This window comes from Dermacentor variabilis, chromosome 8 (assembly GCF_050947875.1).
Source record: "Dermacentor variabilis isolate Ectoservices chromosome 8, ASM5094787v1, whole genome shotgun sequence".
Classification (NCBI taxonomy): Eukaryota; Metazoa; Arthropoda; class Arachnida; order Ixodida; family Ixodidae; genus Dermacentor; species Dermacentor variabilis.
The window spans coordinates 39,020,496-39,038,694 of NC_134575.1; the positions used below are offsets into that span (position 1 = coordinate 39,020,496).

Sequence of the window (18,199 nt, forward strand, 5' to 3'; positions counted from 1 at the left end):
CCGTAATGATAGGTACCAATTTCAACGGCGCCCTCGATTTGTCCCCTGGTTTGCCCACCCGCTGACAAGTGTCACATGTCCTCACGAAATGGTCTGCGTCCCGAAAACACCCTGGCCAATAGTACTCTTGCAAGAGACGGTCCTTAGTTTTCTTAACTCCTAGGTGTCCGGACCACGAACCCCCATGTGACAAGCGCAACAGATCCTGACGATAGCATTGAGGCACGACCAGCTGATCGAACTCCACTCCTCGGCGGTCTAGATACTTCCGGTACAGGACTCCACCTCTTTCCACAAAACGCGCAGTTTTCCTGGCGATACCTTCTTTGACATTGCAGCGCACGTTTTCCAGGCTGCCATCCTTTTTTTGCTCGGCTATCAAAGCCGTCCGGCTGACTTTTAGCAACCTATCAAGTCCGTCTGACGTAGGCGCGATGAGCAAATCAGTAGATAGCTCTTCTAACTTTCCCGCGTCGGGATTTTCCTCTCCAGTATCTGGCGCCTTCAACGCTACAGACTCAATTCTATTCTGTTCGGGCGTGCTCTGAATATCAGCTTGCTGCGCCTCTGACCCTTTTTCGTTGTTTGATAACGTCGGCCCCGCAACTACCGCCTTTGCAGCGAGCTCCCGAACCTTCGATCTGGTTAAGGCCTGAACACTAGCTTCACCAAACAAAAGCCCCTTCTCGCGCAGGAGGTGATCGGACCTGTTTGAAAATAGGTACGGGTACTGGGGTGGCAGCATAGATGACACTGCCGCCTCCGTCTCAAGCGCTCCGAAAGGTCCTTCAATAAGCACTTTTGCTACCGGCAGACACACGCTATGAGCTTCCACGGCTTGCTTGATCCACGCGCACTCGCCCGTGAACATATGGGGTTCTACGTAAGACGGGTGAACTACATCCATCGTAGCTGCGGAATCGCGAAGCACTCGGCACTCTTTCCCGTTTACGAGGAGGTCTCGCATGTAAGGCTCAAGAAGCTTCATGTTCTCGTCAGTGCTGCCTATTGAAAAAAACACAACTTTTGGTGTTGTTTCCGGACACTGCGCCGAAAAGTGACCCGGCTTCTGGCACGTATAACAAACGCCCGCTCGCCTCATCTCGAACCGCTTTCTGCGTTCGGCTTCGGCTGCCGTCTCTTTACGTTTGGTCGGATTGCTTTCACTCGCATCCTCACTACGCGTGTCCCCCTTAAATCTCATGGGCGTGAACCTTGGCCTCTCAGACTTGGAGCCAAATTCACCCTTTTGACCGTCCTTAGCTCCGCGAGCTCGACGCGTCACAAACTCCTCGGCTAGCTCAGCGGCTCTAGCCACCGTACTCACGTCTGGCCTATCCAAGACCCAGTATCGCACGTTCTCCGGTAACCGACTATAAAACTGTTCTAGCCCGAAACACTGCAGAACTTTATCGTGGTCACCAAACGCTTTCTCTTCTTTGAGCCACTCCTGCATGTTCGACATAAGCCTATACGCAAACTCTGTATATGACTCACTTCTGCCTTTCTCATTTTCCCGAAACTTCCGACGGAACGCCTCCGCAGACAGCCGGTACTTTTTTAGCAGACTCGATTTTACTTTGTCGAAATCCTCTGCTTCCTCTCTATCCAAGCGAGCGACTACGTCGGCCGCCTCGCCGGGTAACAAAGTGAGCAAGCGCTGTGGCCACGTTTCCCGAGAGAACCCCTGCTTCTCGCACGTTCGCTCAAAATTAACCAGGAACAAACCAATGTCCTCTCCAAGCTTAAACGGCCGCATCAGGTCAGTCATTTTGAACAATACGCGTTCTCCTGCACCGTGTGCCTGACTTCCATTACGAGCGCGTTCCATCTCTACCTCGAGACGCTTCATTTCCAAAGCGTGTTCGCGCTCTTCTTTTTCTTTCTGCTCTTTAAGTTCGCGCTCCTGTCTTTTTGACCTCTCCTCAATAGTCTCAAGGCATTCCGACAGCTCGTCATCCTCAGCCTCTAACTCAAGAATAGCCTTTAGCAGTTCAGGTTTTCTGAGTTTGTCCGAGACATCCAGACCCAACTCTCTTGCAAGCTCCAACAATTTCGGTTTGCGCAACGACTTCAAATCCATGGCTGCTCTGAATGCTGCTTTCTCTACTGCTTACTATTGTCTTGCCGCAAACTAACCCGGCAGCAACGACAACCACAATTACCAGCTCTGTTTCTGACACTAACAAAAAGCCTGGCAAAGCTCAGTAGAAGAAAGTCCCGCACTCACCAAACCTCGCAGGCAGGAATTCCGCGCAGTCGTTCCGCTGCAGGCAACCAGTCGTCACACAGGGCTCGTTGCACTGCTCCCGGATCGACGTTGAGCTGCTCAGCATACAGTCAACTGCATCTCTTTGCTGCTGGCCTCCGTTGTCGCGATCTCGCCGCTGGCAGACCGTTGTTTGAAGTCGTAGGCGATCCCACCGCTGCCACCAGATGTTTGGATCCGACTGCTGGTACGATCTGTTGAGAAGTCGGCGCTGACGCCCGTGGTTGTACCTGGGTCGCAAGCCCCAAGGGTAGCGTTGGCCTGGCGGCCTGGGGTACAACTGCAAGCATCCGAAGGTCCCGGCAAAGCATGAGTCGACAGGTAACAACGAAACAACTTGTTTATTTTAACATCGCAAAGAGTTGGCGGTCAGGTTTGACCGAAGTAGAGAGACGGGAGAGCACTTCACTCAACAGAAGAAATCGGAGCCCTCCTCTGGCGTCCGGGGGCAGCTGTTTTTATACTCTCGCAGTTGAGGGCAAGAAGGAACCCCTCAAAAGACGAGCACGTGAATGTACAATGGGCTAATGGTGACGCACACTGTCGTAGCGACGCCGTAGCACCATGTCGTGGCGCTGCGCACGATCTCGTAGCACCTGGTCGTGGCGCTGCGCAGCACACTGTCGTGGCGCTGCGCAGCACACTGTCGTGGCGCTGCCGGTCGGACACAATGACTGTAACGAGAAGATGGTCCCTGCTTTGGCATCGCCTGTTTCGGGCACAATGACTGGAACGAGATCCCTGCTTTGGCATCGCCTGTTTCGGGCCCAATAACTGGAAGGAGATCCCTGCTTTGGCCTCGCCTGTTTCGGGCACAATGACTGGAACGAAATCCCTAGGCGGTCGCATCGCCGCAGACGCGCCTGGAAACACCTGGCGATGAGTGTTGCGGTGACGACGATCGGGCCAAAATGTCCGCCGCCCCGCCGCCGTCGCGCCGGCAAAACCACGTGTCGCAGGCGAAACGCAACAGGGCCAATGTGCAAGTCCGCGAGAACTTCACGCGCAGAATTCAGTTTTTCTCTTAGAACGACGGAAGAAAGGCTGCCGACCTCTTATTGCGGTGTAAATTACATGGACACTCCAGGCACATTTCTGCCTTGGGTTTCAGCGTCGCCGTCGCCGTGATGTTCGCTATAATCTCCAAGGGCGAGAACATCGTCGCCGCGGGCCGTACGCTATATGTGCGAGCGAGAGCGCGCGAGAGTGAGCCGACGATGGCGGCTCGATCTCGCACGCGCAAGGGAGGAAGCGCGCCGTCTTCCGTCGCGCACATAGCGCAGGGGGGTCAATTCCGGCGGCTGCTGTGTATGGCGCATCCGCGCGAGCCCCAACTTGAAAGCGATCTGCGACGAGTACAGAGTCTAGGTTCACCGGCGACTGATAGCTTCGTGTGTGCTGCGTTCTCGTCACTTTTCGTCGAAGCGGGAGGCAGCACAAAGGCCAATTCGCTCCCTGCTGCCGCCGATATTAGTCGCGTCAGCGTTTCGACAGCGAGCGTCCGCGCTGATCGATTGAGGTGTGTTTATGTTTGACTGTGCCCGCGTGGCGCCACACTTGTTGATTTAGTTGTAAGCGAATGTTTACGAGTTTATAAGGCCGATAAAGCTACTATCCTTATACTTCGTATAGCTGTCTACGAATTTGCTATTGCAATAGATGCTTCGCCTTCCGGGCGAAACTGCGACTTGTTTTTTTTTTATCTGTAAATTCCGTTATTTCCTTTTAAACTCACTTTCATAGGTGCCACCAGTCCGCCTTGGCTCTCAACGAATTCCGGTATGGTAAGTACGTTTAATCTAAGGTAGCTCGCTCTCTCAGGGCGCATGAAAGCCCTGTCTGTTCACGTCTTACGTTGTGTCGCAGACAATCTTCTGCGCTGTTGGTTGCTCCTAGAACGCATAACAGACCAAACTGTTGTTTTCTACAGCCCTGCACTTTAGGTCCCACCCACATTTGGAGTGCACAGTTTGCTTTCGACACACCGGTGAAGGCAACATATTCGTTATCTTCCACCATCTCGGTCGAAAACAGCGGCAAACCTGATGGTTAAAGGAACGCGTTAAACCAAACTGTCGTGCGTTTTTTTTTTCATTCACTTTTATTTTTATAGCAGCTTGAACCATGTTAGTCCTGTGTCTTCTGCCTGAAAAACCATTTGCTGCATGCACCGCGGATGTTTTTGTGCCACCTCAGGCGGCACACGTGTGTTCTCGAGGGTTGTTTTTCGGGATCTACGGGTGGGGCGTCAAAACGGTGACCTTGCCTGCGTCACCAACCGCGCACCCATTCGGTCGTACATAAACGCCCTCGACTGAAGCGTGTCATATGCGACTCGTTCAAGCGAGCCAGATGTGCCCCATCGTAGGCTTTGCGGCCAACATAGCGACGCGACACGGCGCCTTCTTGGCGACGTTATCGGTCGTAGCGCTCTCGTCGGTCGCCGTGTCCATCGTAATCTACCGAGTTCAGCCGGAGCCTTACCTGGACGAGATCTGGCACGTCCCCATGGCACTGAATTACTGCGCCGGAAATTACAGCCACTGGGACGAAGAGGTCACCACACTACCGGGAGTCTACGCCCTGTCCGTGGCGTTGCTTTTCGTACTCGGCTTCTTCAGTTCGGCGAACCACTGCACCGTTTACGGCCTCCGCTGCACCAACGTGGCCTTGGGGCTGGGCAACTGGATCGCGGCGTACGCGATCGCCGACAAGTTGGCTCGACCCGACGACTCCTCGCGCCTCAAGCCTCTTCTGGTCAGTGCCGCCGTTAACTCACTCCCCATTCTCCTGTCGCTCACACACGTTTACTACACCGACCCGGGAGGCGTCTTTTTCCTCCTGCTGATGTACCTGTCGTACCTCCACCGGCGACACTGGCTGGCGGTGACCTTCGGAGCCATGGCCGTATTCTTCCGGCAGTCTTCCGTGCTGTGGGTGGCCATGACGGCTGGTTTCGTGGTCATGGACACGTTCGATGCAAGCGTTCAGGTCTCTTACAAGAACGTGGTTCTAAAAAGGCATCAAAAAGGCGGCAAGAACGGCGTCCGGCGACTACAAACGCCGGGAATGGGCAAGGATGCTGTACGAGAACACTTTGCGGGAGACTGCGAGAACAAATTCCAAGGACAACGGCCAGGTGGAGACTGCAAGAACTCTGAAGTTTGCGGGAACATATTTCAGGGAGTTATTCCGCGAGGCCGCAGGAAAGGCCATCACGAACGCTGCGAAGAACACTACGGAAACGGCGTTCAAGGACAGATCCAAGGAAGTCACAAGAATGGCGCCCGTCGTACGACGGCGTCCCACCAAGAACTGCAAACCAAGGGCCGTCTCCAAGTCGTGTGGAAGATCGTGGTCGACGACCTGCGTGGGGCATTTAGGGACTGCCTCGGTTACCTTCTCGTTGGCCTCTGCTTCGCCGGATTCATCGTCTTCAACGACGGCATCGTCGTGGGAGACCGCGAGCATCATCGGGTATGCTTCCACCCCCCTCAAATGGGCTACTTCTTGTTCTTCACGCTCTTGCACGCGGCGCCTCACTTGCTCAGACCGTCGGTCATCGCCGACTTCCAGAAGAGCCTTGCACGAAGGCCGCTCTCGTACGCGGCAGTAACGCTGATCTCGGCCCTCGCCGTCCAGAACTGCACACACCTGCATCCTTACACCCTGATGGACAACCGTCACCTGACGTTCCACGTCTGGACTCACGTCCTGGGCAGGGGCCCGCTGGTCCGCTGCTGCCTGGTGCCTGCCTACGTGTACGCAGGCTACGCCGTCCTCCGCCGGCTTGAGCACACACAGTTGCTCTGGCGCGTGCTTTACGTCGCCTGCGCGTTCGCCGCCACCTCGTTCCACGAGATGCTCGAGTTTCGCTACTTCATCGTGCCCTACGTCTTCTTCCGCCTTCACGTGCGGGACGACACCTACCGGGAGCTCTTCGCTGAGCTGGCGCTGAACAGTCTCGTGTACTGCGCGATGCTGTATATGTTCCTCTCCCGTGCAGTCGTGTGGAACATTGACGGCTCGGCTCAAAGTTTATTTTGGTAGGGCGTACGTTGTACTCGTCGTTAGAGAGAGCACTTTGTTGCAGGCTGCAGCATCACCATTCTTGTTTATTTTCCACCAACGACATTTGGCCGCAAAAGCTTGAAGCCAAGGAAAAGCGTAGCGGAAACTAGCCTCCAGTTTCAGTAAAGTTTTTCTGCCTCCGCCGGGTTCTTCTTTCTTGGTGTTTTCGTTCGTTCTAGGCTTTTCCTAAGGGGCTGCACTGTTCTCTGCTTTGGCATTCCTGCACTAAAGATGCAGGACGTCAATAATTTGAACTGAATTTATTTACAGACAGACATTAGCGGTTACACTGAGTATCTATTAAACGAGGAACACAAGTTCATATTTACGAATACGGCTGAGCAAAGGCCTCGGAGCACTCTATCGCTCTGATCGGGCACTTGAAGAGGTCGGTTTGTTGTCTCTCAAGTCTCAGCTCACACTGGAAAATCAGCCGCGTAACTCTCATTCTCACCCAAAGCCGTGGAATTCTCATTCTCACCCCCAGCCGCGGAACCATGTCCCGGGCTGCGCACATTCTCATCCCCAGCCGCGGAACCCTGTCCCGGGCTGCTCACATTCTCACCCCCAGCCGCGGGACCATGTCCCGGGCTGCGCACATTCCCACCCCCAGCCACGGAACCATGTCCCGGGCTGCGCACATTCTCACCCCAGCCGCGGAACCATGTCCCGGGCTGCGCACATTCTCACCCCCAGCCGCGGAACCATGTCCCGGGCTGCGCACATTCTCATCCCCAGCCGCGGAACGCTGTCCCGGGCTGCTCACATTCTCACTCCCAGCCGCGGGTCCATGTTCCGGGCTGCGCACATTCTCACCCCAGCCGCGGGACCATGTCCCGGGCTGCGCGCACTCTCATCCCTAGCCGCGGAACCCTGTCCCGGGCTGCTCACATTCTCACCCCCAGCAGCGGGACCATGTCCCGGGCTGCGCACATTCTCACCCCATTCGCGGGACCATGTCCCTGGCCGCGCACATTCTCACCCCCAGCTGCGGAACCCTGTCCCGGGCTGCTCACATTCTCACCCCCAGCCGCGGGACCATGTCCCGGGCTGCGCACATTCTCAACCCAGCCGCGGGATCATGTCCCAGGCTGCACACATCCTCACCCCCAGCCGCGGGACCACGTCCCGGGCTGCGCACATTCTCATCCCCAGCCGCGGGACCCTGTCCCGGGCGCGTATTTTCATCCGCTAGCAGCTACAACGGGGCGTGGCACTATAGGCCAAAGCAGGTCACGTGACTTCCGCTGCTTTGAAAGAAGTCAGCTAAAAGCTAAGTGTACTGTGGCGTATGTATTGTTAAACAAGATTTCGTAAATCACAAAAATACTGTACACGACGCCAATTGCTGAAATTGACGCCTGTTGGAAGCTACGACACTTACGGCACCGCAACCTCGCCCTGGCAAATGGCGACGCCCTAGGATGAGCACTGCTGATCGAGCTACCGAGCGTCGGTGGAGCGCCACAGCCTGCAGAAAGCGAAATGTGAGTAAACTTTTACATCATTAGCTGTGCTGTCTCAATCGGTGCGCTTGACTGTGCTACTAGAAAGCGTGATGAGTGGGCTTGCTGGTATGTACTTATGTCGCGTTCGTAGCATTTGCTGTGTTGACGCCAGGTATGTACGCTTCAGCACGAGTTGGAATTGTTGGTCGCTGACACGGTCGTGGTCGCTGCGAGCGCGTGAGGTCCAGGAAATGAAGATGCAGTGTTTATAATAACAATAATAACTAGAGAGAGTCAATGTTTGCAGCTGCTTATTTAGATAGTCTCTCTCTCTTAACCGTGGGAAAGTGCAAGTAGAATGCTGGGCAAGTTTTGCACTTTTCTGTTCGCGCTTTTCGAGTGTGCAAAGAGGACAAAACGCGGGTAATGGGACACATGCATGCAACATTACGAACTATTTGAATGAACCTTAAACAAAACTTTTATGGTGACGCTTTCTGTTACCTCCTTTCTGCGTTATCCGCATCATGCTTATTGCAGCTTCGGTGGATAGTTTAAAAAGAAAACGAGAAACCCTCGGTTGCAGAGGCAAGAATCTTTATTTGCTGCATAAAGATACTCTGAATTAACGTCGATCATGCCATTCACAATAACACTGACAAATTTAATTACTTCAGGTCACTTGTTACTCAGTCAGCTGCATTGGCTGTTTTAGAGTTCCAAGAAATATGAAAGGATGTTAAAGACACAATTAAGCTTCTACGGAAAAGATTTGCTGACAGCCAGCTAAATGAGCAAGATCAGCTGTGAAGCCTGCTTGAATAGCAGGCTTTACTGCCAGTGTACCCTTTGGCTTATATGTATCGCCTGTGTGGGCACATCAGAAGGTTAAAAGCCATTGTTACAAGTCTCGCCACATACTGCTTGATGTTGTGCCGTGTTCAAATTCTGCAAACGAATGTAGTCCTTCGATTTCATGAAGCACATTATTCATCATGAGCAGGCAGCAAGGATTCTCAAAGGAATCAATGAGTCTGCCCCAACGAAATCTGGAATCTCTTCTGATGTTCTTCAGCGCACAACTTTTGGTGCAACTAGGCCCTCGGTGAGACCAAGGTGCATGTTGCTCAGAGCAGTGATAAGCCATTGACATTAAAAAAAGTGCCCCATTTCACAAAAAAACAGCTACCTTTAAAAGCACAGTATAGGCAGATGCACCCTCTTCTTTTTGCGACTCTGCTGAACCTAGTGCATCAAGCAAAACAATATAAAGAAGACTGCTCAACAAAGCTGGGAGATGTTTGATCGCCTCAAGCAAGGGCCTCTGTCAAGAAAATAAAGAGACATGTGAAACGCAGTCTATGTTAAAACATTGATGGCATTAGTACTGCAGCAAATAAATGTTACAGCATGGTCAACCAAGGTTGACCTTGAAGGTGGTACAATGTCATACAGTTTCTATATAACGATAGCTGGTACAAGGAAAGTACAACCGAATTTGAGCCAATCCCAAAGACAGTGCCTCAAAGCACGAGCTCCCGAGAAACTACCACATGACACACTCTCCACACATCTCAAAGGGCTAGTGGGCTTCGGCACATTAGGAGTCTCCGTCCAATCATAGCCTAGTGATTAGAGCATTTGGCTGCTGTGCTCAAAGGCAGAGGTTCGATTCCATTGTTGGTCAGGCATTTCTTCTTACTACAGAGGTCCAAGTTGAGTAGAGGCATTGCAACAAGGCTAGTGCATCTATGCAAACAGTAAAGTTAGCTAGATCTCCATGCACAATGTTTGAGGATGCAGATGCAAAATGCAAATCAATCACTGAATGCATTAATGTGGATGACGTGCCCAAAGATGGAGCTTGCATTCCTGAGAAGAGTAGACACTGCAGCAACATTAGAGCATGATCTGTGCTAGAGCTCAACGAGGGTGTGCCAGTATAAGCACAGGCACTTCGTGTACAATATGACAAGGCAGCTGTCTACCGACACCATTCCCTATGCTTATGTCATGTGCCTCCAACAAACATCCTTGAAAGACAACCCGCGGATCTCGCACGCTCAGTTGATCGCAGCACATTCAATGATGCAAGGGTCAGACCTGTAGATGAGTGGAGCGGGAGAAACAGAAGAGCTCTGAAGCACAGACAGCATAGGTCTCATCCAGCGAGCAACCCGAATAACAAACTATATAAGGGAAATGTAATCATGTAATCATTCAAGTAATACAGTTTTGTTATCATCTTAAACGAACCGACACTTGTTTTTCCAGCATGTAATCATTCAAGTAATGCAGTTTTGTCATCATTTTAAACGAACCAACACTTGTTTTCACTGTCAGCATGCGGCATCAAGAGAGTGCTCAATGAGCAGAAGCTGGATATTGGAGTTATACAACGAAGCACGTCCAGCAAGCAACTAAGGGGAGCAATTCACAAGCGCAGACAAGGGTGCTTGACAACTCTAAAGTTGAAAAAAAAAGACAACTTGAAGTGAGTGTCACCGAGCAGTGTCATGTTGAACGGGGCCCAACTTATGGAGCAAGGGCCTTTGACTAATCACTACCCTCCTAAAGGTTGCATGTTCCGCTATTTTTAAATTTATTCTCCTTTGCAAAAAGCTGCTCTGCTTTCAAGGTCGTTTCTAGAGTGAAATTTTCAGAAACAGGACGAGGTACTTCTCACGTAAATTAAATTTCTGCTAACAGAATGAAAATATCAGGTATTGTACATATGGCGACAACACAAAAAATAAACTTGGTTTTCAAGTGATGGGATATTTACAGTTTTTACACTTCCTAAAAAAGAAGTGGCTGATCGCGCTGTCACCACAGCAGCTGGTGCGCGCAGCGGCTATTCTGGCAAATGACGCACCTTGGCTTTGCTATAAGAGCCCTGTCTGGATGGAGCCAGCATCACTTCAGAGCGATCCAGGCAGCAAGTAGCACCTGCCATGTACTAAACCCGGACCTTGCATCTTTGCAGGTACATAAGCGTTCAAATGTTCATCTCGAGTTCAAATTATAGCTGCTGGATCGCTCTGCATTGTTGCATTGTTGCTCTGTTGTAGGAAAATTGTAATGGGTGAAAATCCGCTGAAATCATTTGGACAGGTTCTTGCGGACAAACCGCCAGGTACCATTAAAGAACTAGCTAAAGTCTTGGTTGACATAACCTCAAAGCTGGAAAGTATCACAACAAGCATCAGAGTTGACATAAAAAGCTTAGTAGCAGACAACAAACAGTCCCAGAGGGACATGCAGGACATCAAGACATCCATGGATGTCATGAATAGGACATTTGAGCAACTAAGGACTGACGTGCACAACGTGCACCACGAACTATCAGAAGTGAAACACCAGCAGGCTAGCATTATTGGCGATGTGTGCCAGTTGCAGGGGGAAGTGAGAGAAATGCGACAGGAAATAATCGAGCTCAAGCAATACAGTCGTCGGAACAACTTGCAAATAAGAAATGTTCCATTGTCGGCAGACGAATCGCTGCCAGACATGATGCAAAACATAGCGACTTGCTTGAAGATGGAACTTCGTACCGAAGATATCGATGTACTGCATCGAGTTCCGACCAAAAACAAGGCTCAACAGAATATTTTGGTAAGGTTTACCTCCATTGCAGTCCGAGACAAAATGATAAAGAATGCCAAGAAAGAGAGATTGTCTACATTGGCCCTTGGCTTCCAAAAGAATGAGCCCATATTCATTAATGAACACCTCTGCCAAGTGAGAAGAGAGAAAAATTGGAAGTATGTATGGGAATCGCAGGCCAAAATTCTAATGCGGAAAACCGAGAATTCTCGTGTATTGCACATCATTTCTGAAGACGACCTGAAAAAGGTAGTTTAGAGCCTCTAGAGCTAAGTCTTGTTTGCCACACCAATCATGGCGTTCTCTAGAGCCTCTAGAGCTAAGTCTTGTTTGCCACACATTCTCAATCCGTGATGGCATTCTCAATCCATGGCATTCTCAATCCGTGATGTTGAACGGGAATTCCACAAAACCCAGGGTATATCGATACTTCACTGTAACATTCGAAGTTTTCGAAGAAACAAAGATACATTGTGTTCCTTTTTGGCACAGCATAATTTTACCTTTGATGTAATTGGCTTAACGGAAACTTTATTAAAAGAAGGTGAGCACATCTCCATTCCGGGATACAGTCTTGTAAGCAATCCCAGGAATGCTGTATCGCGCGGTGGTGGAGTGGCTCTACTAATCAAGCAGACGGTACCCTTTAGGATTATCACCGATACTGAGATTAGTAACAGTACGGTTGAATCTCTCTTTGTTCTTTTAGATTCACGTTCAGTTGTTGGTGCAATATACCGGCCACCAAACTGGGCATATGAACTGCTGCCAGTACGATGCAAGCATAAAGCATAAACAGTGGCCTGCTCCAGGAGCGGGCAACACGCGGCAGCCCTCCCTGAACCGCTGCTTTCTGCAGATGACGACAGGTGGCGACACTGCCAGGGCTGCTTTTCAGACAATTTTTCCCATAGACGACAAAAGTTTCTAATTTTTGTCTTAAAAAACAGGCGACTAATCCTGCCAAGTGTTATACTAAATGAAGTCGATGCCAAAATGCAATCGTTCTGCAAAATTTGAGCAAGAACAATGCAGTGGTGAGTGCAAAATCTATTTTTTTTATTCACCACACACAGTCAAATATTCAGGACCATGTACATACCGAAACACGTATTCTCAGCAGAATGAGGCATGAGGAAAAATCCGGAGACAACTTTGCACATCCTGATGGAATGTGGAGGGATTCACCCAGTGGGACCCATAGGTAATGTACATAGTCCAGAAACGCTTGAATTTAGCAAGAGATAAGCAAGACATTTAAAGTATTGGTGGAAAAAAAGCAGGGAAGAGATTGATAGAACCGGATGTGTTACAGGCATAGGTAGCCACACAAGGTAGATAGAGCAGTTTTGAGGAAGAAAAGAAAGCTTCAGGAGATGTACGCAAAAATGCTAGAAAGAAAAACATGTACAGCGTACCTAATTAAATCAAAGCAGGCTAGGTGGCTATTTCTCACCGCTCCATTTCGAAGGGGATGCCAATGATCATCATCATCAGTAAGCTAATAATTGTATTGCTAGGTGATGCCACCCTTCCATACACATAGAGTTATTGCTCTACAGGTGAGCCTGCCACTACGTGTAATGTGCGCTTTTTGCACTTACAGCTGTAACCAAATGGGTAGAAGATCAGGCTATTACTTGTTTGAAATTAATAGCCAGATGCATTTCTTTTTAAGTGATGCTTCCCTTGCCTGCTTTCCTGGGTCTGGTGTGCCTGCCTAGCTGTTGGGTTGTTTGTTACTTCGTCGGATATATTTGTGAATTTAAGTACGACGGTTATCGGGAGTACCTGCAAAGTGGCTTATATAGCCTTTGAATGCTCACCAGCATGCCCACATTTGTTTGCATACCCAAAAATAACTTCCTGCGTAAAGCTTCAACATGCAATGTCAGCTCACGGGCATCTCTAAAGAACCTCGATCCCTTAATGGAATGGTGAAGTATGTTTAACGGATTTTTTAATTTAGCCGATTTTCTTTACATAGCTTATGCACAGTCATATGGGCACTTTCAAAGTCCTTCGAACCAAAGATCCTTTACTTCAAGGGAGAATGCGCACTGTCACACAGGCACAGCAGAGGAGCCCTACTGGAAGGCAGCTTTTAGTCAAGGGAGTGTGCATTTGTCCTTGGAAAGCTCAAGGGAATACTTTCGAGCCTAGAGGGCGTCCAACAGCAGAAAAAAAATATCTAAAATATGAAAGTTCAATTTTTACGTCTTCAGAACAAGCTTATAAGTACTGAATACTATTGCTAAAGTACTAAACACTTTCGAGACACCTGCAATCATTATGAACGCGACTGTGCAGCAGCGCCGGCCCAGCCTGTCGTCAGCAGCAACATCGACGCAACACGTGTGCCATGCCTAGAGTTAATAGTGCCATGTGCGATTTGGTTCTTCGGTTAGCGGTTGCTAGGCATCCCAGTCTCCTTGGCTTTTTTCTGCGCATCTTCTTCCCTCGTCACTTTTGTTTTGTAGTTCTTTATTTTACCGTGTTTACGTGTACCTACCGCTGCCTAGCCACAGGGAATGAAACAAAGCGGCTGAAGCAAGGGCAACACTGAATAATCGACGCCAACATGCGGTGTACGAAGCGGTACACATGGTGGCCATCATTGCAATAAATACATCTGTATTTGGTAAAGTAATGCCTCTAGTACGCGTGGATTTTGTTTTGATGTTTCTGTGTATTAGGAAAAATAAATATTGCTGAAAAAGAATATGACAAATTTATTATAAGACGCATTTGGGCCATATTTTTTTATTACTATCGAGGTGATGGCAGCGCTAAGGATACATTGCATTTCCTGTTAAAAGCTTCAACGGAGACCATCTGGAGACCGTGTAGCACCGAGACATATCCCTTGAACTAATGTGCCTTTGAAAGCTCAATGCTCCTTAACTTCAAAGGACCTTTGACTGGGGCTAGCTCTCATCAAACCAAACCAGTCCTTATACAACATCAGATAGGTATCACCAAAGCTTCACAGCATGTGTCTTGGATGTGCTTAACTTTTTTAGGAAGTGTCTACTCCGGGAGAACCCAGCCAGCAACTGATCAACCCACCCCAGAACACAGGATGGTGGACAAGAAAAATTTAAAAATATTCAACAAACGCTCCTCTTGGGTACAGGAAGGCAACATTATTGCAAACTGTGACGAGGTGTGCTTTTAGGACAGGGACAGAGTAAGGCACAGATCAACAAACAAGAGCAGACAACGTTTAGCTATGTGCCCTACTCTGTCCCTGAGTTAAAAACGTACCTCACCACAGGATTCAATTTCAACTTGCCCAAGAAGCAGCACTCTTAACTTTATTGCACTTCATTCAATGTTCTTCTCCTGTGATGCAATGTCAAACATTTCAACTGCCACTGTCCCAGTCATTAGCCTCTGGATTGCGGCTGGGTTCCACTTCATTGTTGCACTCAGGTGGACATGCAATTAGGCCAGCTTCCCTGAAGCCTGTAGTTATGGTATACATAGGCACTGTGGCCCAGGCTTTGTGGACAGATTTGGCCACTTTGTCAAATGAAGTGGGCTTCATGCACCAAGAGAATCTGATGCTGTTCTCAGCATCTGTCATTTGTAAATCCCACTGGCGCTGCAAAGCAGACATAGAGCTGTGTGGTAGCAGCAGTATCAAGTGGCTACAGCATTTTTGCCTTTCCACTGATAATAACCATGGATGATCAATTTGTTGCCTTATTTGATTTCGGAGTTGCAGCTGGTGATGCGCCCTTATACTGTACCTCAATAGAAGGCATTTTCTAAAACTGACAGAGAGAGAGAATAAGCTTTAGTGAACCAACTTTCTACCAGGGGAGGGGCCCTTATTCAAAGGTTCTTTTGGCCGCTAAGCAGGCACGGGCCACCAGCTCACGCTGGTCTTTCAGGCTGGAGCTGAGCAGCACAGCCTCCCCTTGGGATTGGTGAGGGATAGGAGGTATTGTAGGGTTCCGTTGGCATAATTGGCACAGAATGGGCATTATTTGCTGTGTTTTTCAGGGTATGAGTGGTGAAGTAGGCTTAGGTGTCTTGAGCGCCAGTAGCCAATTGCCTTTTCAGTATCATTTTTTAAATATAGTGGCAGCTTCATTCTGTCCACATCAGAGACATTGATCGTAGTGAAGTGGTGTCCTGTAAAGGGACTTTGTCCTTCTTGATGATGTGACTAGGGCAAACATTAAGATTGTCAATTCGTTCTTAAATTATTCCTTGAAGTTCTGCAGCTGCTGCTCAGTTACCTGGCAGCTTTTGGCACATGATTGTGCAGCTTGAATCGCCAAGTCGTGCCTCGTGAATGTTGTAGACATGAACCATGCTGGTCTACTGACAAAACTATCAGCATTCACATATTTCACCAATGTCCCTGTGTGTCCCTGTGTGTAGAAGCACGGCCGACTCGGAGTGTTGGTCGCGGTGCAGTGCCAAGGACAAGATGACCACCTTCAACGAAATAGTGAAGTGGTACAGACTTAATAGACAGACTATGCCGCCACCTCACCCGGGGCTTACCCGGAAGGAGGCAGTGTTATACAGGCAATTACACATGGTGTCCCTGCTCACCCCGGTGCTAGCTAAGCACGTGTGTCCGAGCGTGTACGCGAGTGATGTGTGTAGACTGTGCGCTAAGGAGAGAGCCACCGCGGCTCACATCCTTTGGGACTGTAGTATAAATCCACGAGAAGCCAGCGAGAAGACGACGATCCCGCCGCAGCTAGAGGCTGCAACGAGGAGCTATGACCAAGATACACAACTCAAGGCCGTCCAGCAGGTCTCGGCAGCGACCACGCGAAACCGAGGAGAAGGGGGGCAGCACCCCCAGGAAGGGAGCGGCGGCCCTCTCAGATCCGCGGAAGTAGCGAGGAACCAAGACCTCGAGGAGCACAATGCACGAGACTGACCGCGCAGTGGCAGTGGCCGCGTCGCGGTAAAAGCTTGTCCTCCCTGCGTGGAGGGAGCCTAACCGACTCTGCAGGCATTTTCGCTAAAGTTGTTCTCTCTCTCTCTCTCCCTGTATTCAGATGCAACTGCACTGTTGATTCTCCTGCCTTCAGCCCATTGCACTGCAACCTATGATCAATGATGAGCTCCCATTTCCGGCCATTCTGCCTTTTTACCCTTGTTCAGGACCTTTTTGCCCTTTGTGGAGCTTGTACTTTCTGAAGTTATCTGCCAGTCACAAATCGTTATTTTGCTGACAGTGAAGTGCTATCCTGGTGCATGGTTATCATTCTTGACTGCCAGGGCAATAGCAGGCAATTTAAACTTGGTAGTATAATGTTTAAATTTTCTTATCATTCATTGTGTTCGGCAGCTGATAACAGCAACAGCGTAGTGTGCCAGTGGCTGAGCCATTGATGAAGAAAATGAAAAATGAAATGTAGCTCCTGTAGAAACCTTTCATTTTTAAAAGCAGTTTCCTCCACTCTTACCAAATAAATTTTGATTTGAACACTTCTACTTCAGTTGTGTCGGTGGGCCTACACCGCCACCAATGCCAATGGATTAGCTCGAAATAAGAACAACATAAGAAACATGGACACACTCAGTGCTGACTTCCAACCTGTTTGTGCTTGTCTCTCATGCAGTTCTTTTTTTTAAACATGAACTGCCAACATGCCCAAGTATCTACCCTTCATAGCCAGGATTGGCTTCCTAGTGGAGCAGGAACATGCTCACACTTCTCTTCTTTTCAGCTCTGTGAATGTTTCATCTTCAACTTTTAGAACATTCAAATGATGTTACCTTTCGTAACTGCATATACTCCATTCCATACATAGCAGTCAACGTTGTGGAGGCTAAAGAGACTTCTTGCAGTGGCTTCATTTGCACTTCGAGCTAGTTTGATGCTTTCTGACCACAATTGTGCACAACTGTTTTATATATAGGCTCAGTATTGAATTAAACAAATTTTAATCCTTACAAACAAACGTACTGTGGTATACGGTGGCTAATCGTTGTTTTAGATCATTTTTGTTTTTTGTTCTTCTCGAATTTTTTTATTTTCAACCCGTCGAGCAGCCTCGCGTACATGCTCGTGTGAGCGAAGGATAGATGGAACACACGGAGTGATAACTTTTCTTGACCGAACTTCTTGCGTAGCTTCCACAGTGTTGACTGCTACGTATGGAATGGAGTATAGTGAACGTATGTGCCATTTGTGCCATCAATTTAGTGGCAAGTGCATAAAAAGCATAAAAATAAGTGGTAGGGCATCAGAGGTTGCACAATGCGGTGTGATGTTTCGCTACTGCTCCAAATCTGTCGCAGGCAGTTCTTTTACATTATGTTGCAGAAAGAGCACATTTTGCAAAGGTGTACTTATTTCTATAACTCAAACTTTAAATCTGTTCTTGAAATAGCTCGCTGCACCATTGCTGATACTTTCTTAGCATGCTTAGGATCCCTATTCTTTTACCAGTCATGCATAACATGCATGGGCCGAGTTGTGGAATGTGTTGGCACAATAGCAAAGCCGTGGGTTTCTTTGTGTGGTAGCAATGCAGATGAATATGGATTGCTGTTTTTTTTTTTTTTGCAGGCGCATGTCATGGTGGTGCTGCTGCGTCAAGTTTTGCCAGCAAATGACCTTCTGCAAGTGTCGCTGACAGAATGTTCTTCCTGTTTTTTTATCTATATTGCAATAAATAGCTTTTGAGCAAGATCTTTATTTTACTTATGGTGCTATTTATTTTTCTTCAAGGACACACTTCATATGCTTTGTTGCAATGGAATTAAAATCACGACAGATACAGTTATTGTGCAGTGAAAATGTTCACTGCCATGTTGTGCTACG

At 48.9% G+C, this 18,199-nt stretch overlaps 2 protein-coding genes across 5 annotated transcripts; both read left to right on the forward strand.

The window, feature by feature from the left end:
• The first annotated feature begins 4,621 nt into the window (after positions 1-4,621).
• On the forward strand, positions 4,622-6,319 carry LOC142591001 (dol-P-Glc:Glc(2)Man(9)GlcNAc(2)-PP-Dol alpha-1,2-glucosyltransferase-like). The gene has a single exon (XM_075703376.1). The coding sequence runs from the start codon at positions 4,622-4,624 to the stop codon at positions 6,317-6,319; it is 1,698 nt and encodes a 565-aa protein (XP_075559491.1).
• A 1,202-nt stretch (positions 6,320-7,521) lies between these two features.
• Positions 7,522-18,067, forward strand: LOC142590072 (uncharacterized). Of its 4 annotated transcripts, none has more exons than XR_012830033.1 (3): positions 7,522-7,827; positions 10,132-10,282; positions 17,945-18,067. XR_012830033.1 is itself a non-coding variant. In XM_075701915.1 (3 exons), the coding sequence occupies exons 1-3, from the start codon at positions 7,765-7,767 to the stop codon at positions 16,301-16,303; spliced, it is 705 nt and encodes a 234-aa protein (XP_075558030.1). In that variant the 5' UTR covers positions 7,522-7,764; the 3' UTR covers positions 16,304-16,860. The 4 variants fall into 4 exon arrangements, 1 of the variants encoding a protein (XP_075558030.1); XR_012830032.1 differs by lacking the exon at positions 10,132-10,282 and adding an exon at positions 12,471-12,598; XM_075701915.1 differs by lacking the exons at positions 10,132-10,282; positions 17,945-18,067 and adding exons at positions 12,471-12,598; positions 15,790-16,860.
• The last annotated feature ends 132 nt before the right edge of the window (positions 18,068-18,199 follow it).

Coding starts and splice junctions, on each gene's coding strand:
- LOC142590072 (XM_075701915.1), top strand. CDS start 7,765: ATGAGCACTGCTGATCGAGCTACCGAGCGTCGGTGGAGCGCCACAGCC. Junction 7,828..12,470: donor CAGCCTGCAGAAAGCGAAAT/GTGAGTAAACTT, acceptor CACCACACACAG/TCAAATATTCAGGACCATGT. Junction 12,599..15,789: donor TCACCCAGTGGGACCCATAG/GTAATGTACATA, acceptor CCCTGTGTGTAG/AAGCACGGCCGACTCGGAGT.
- LOC142591001 (XM_075703376.1), top strand. CDS start 4,622: ATGTGCCCCATCGTAGGCTTTGCGGCCAACATAGCGACGCGACACGGC.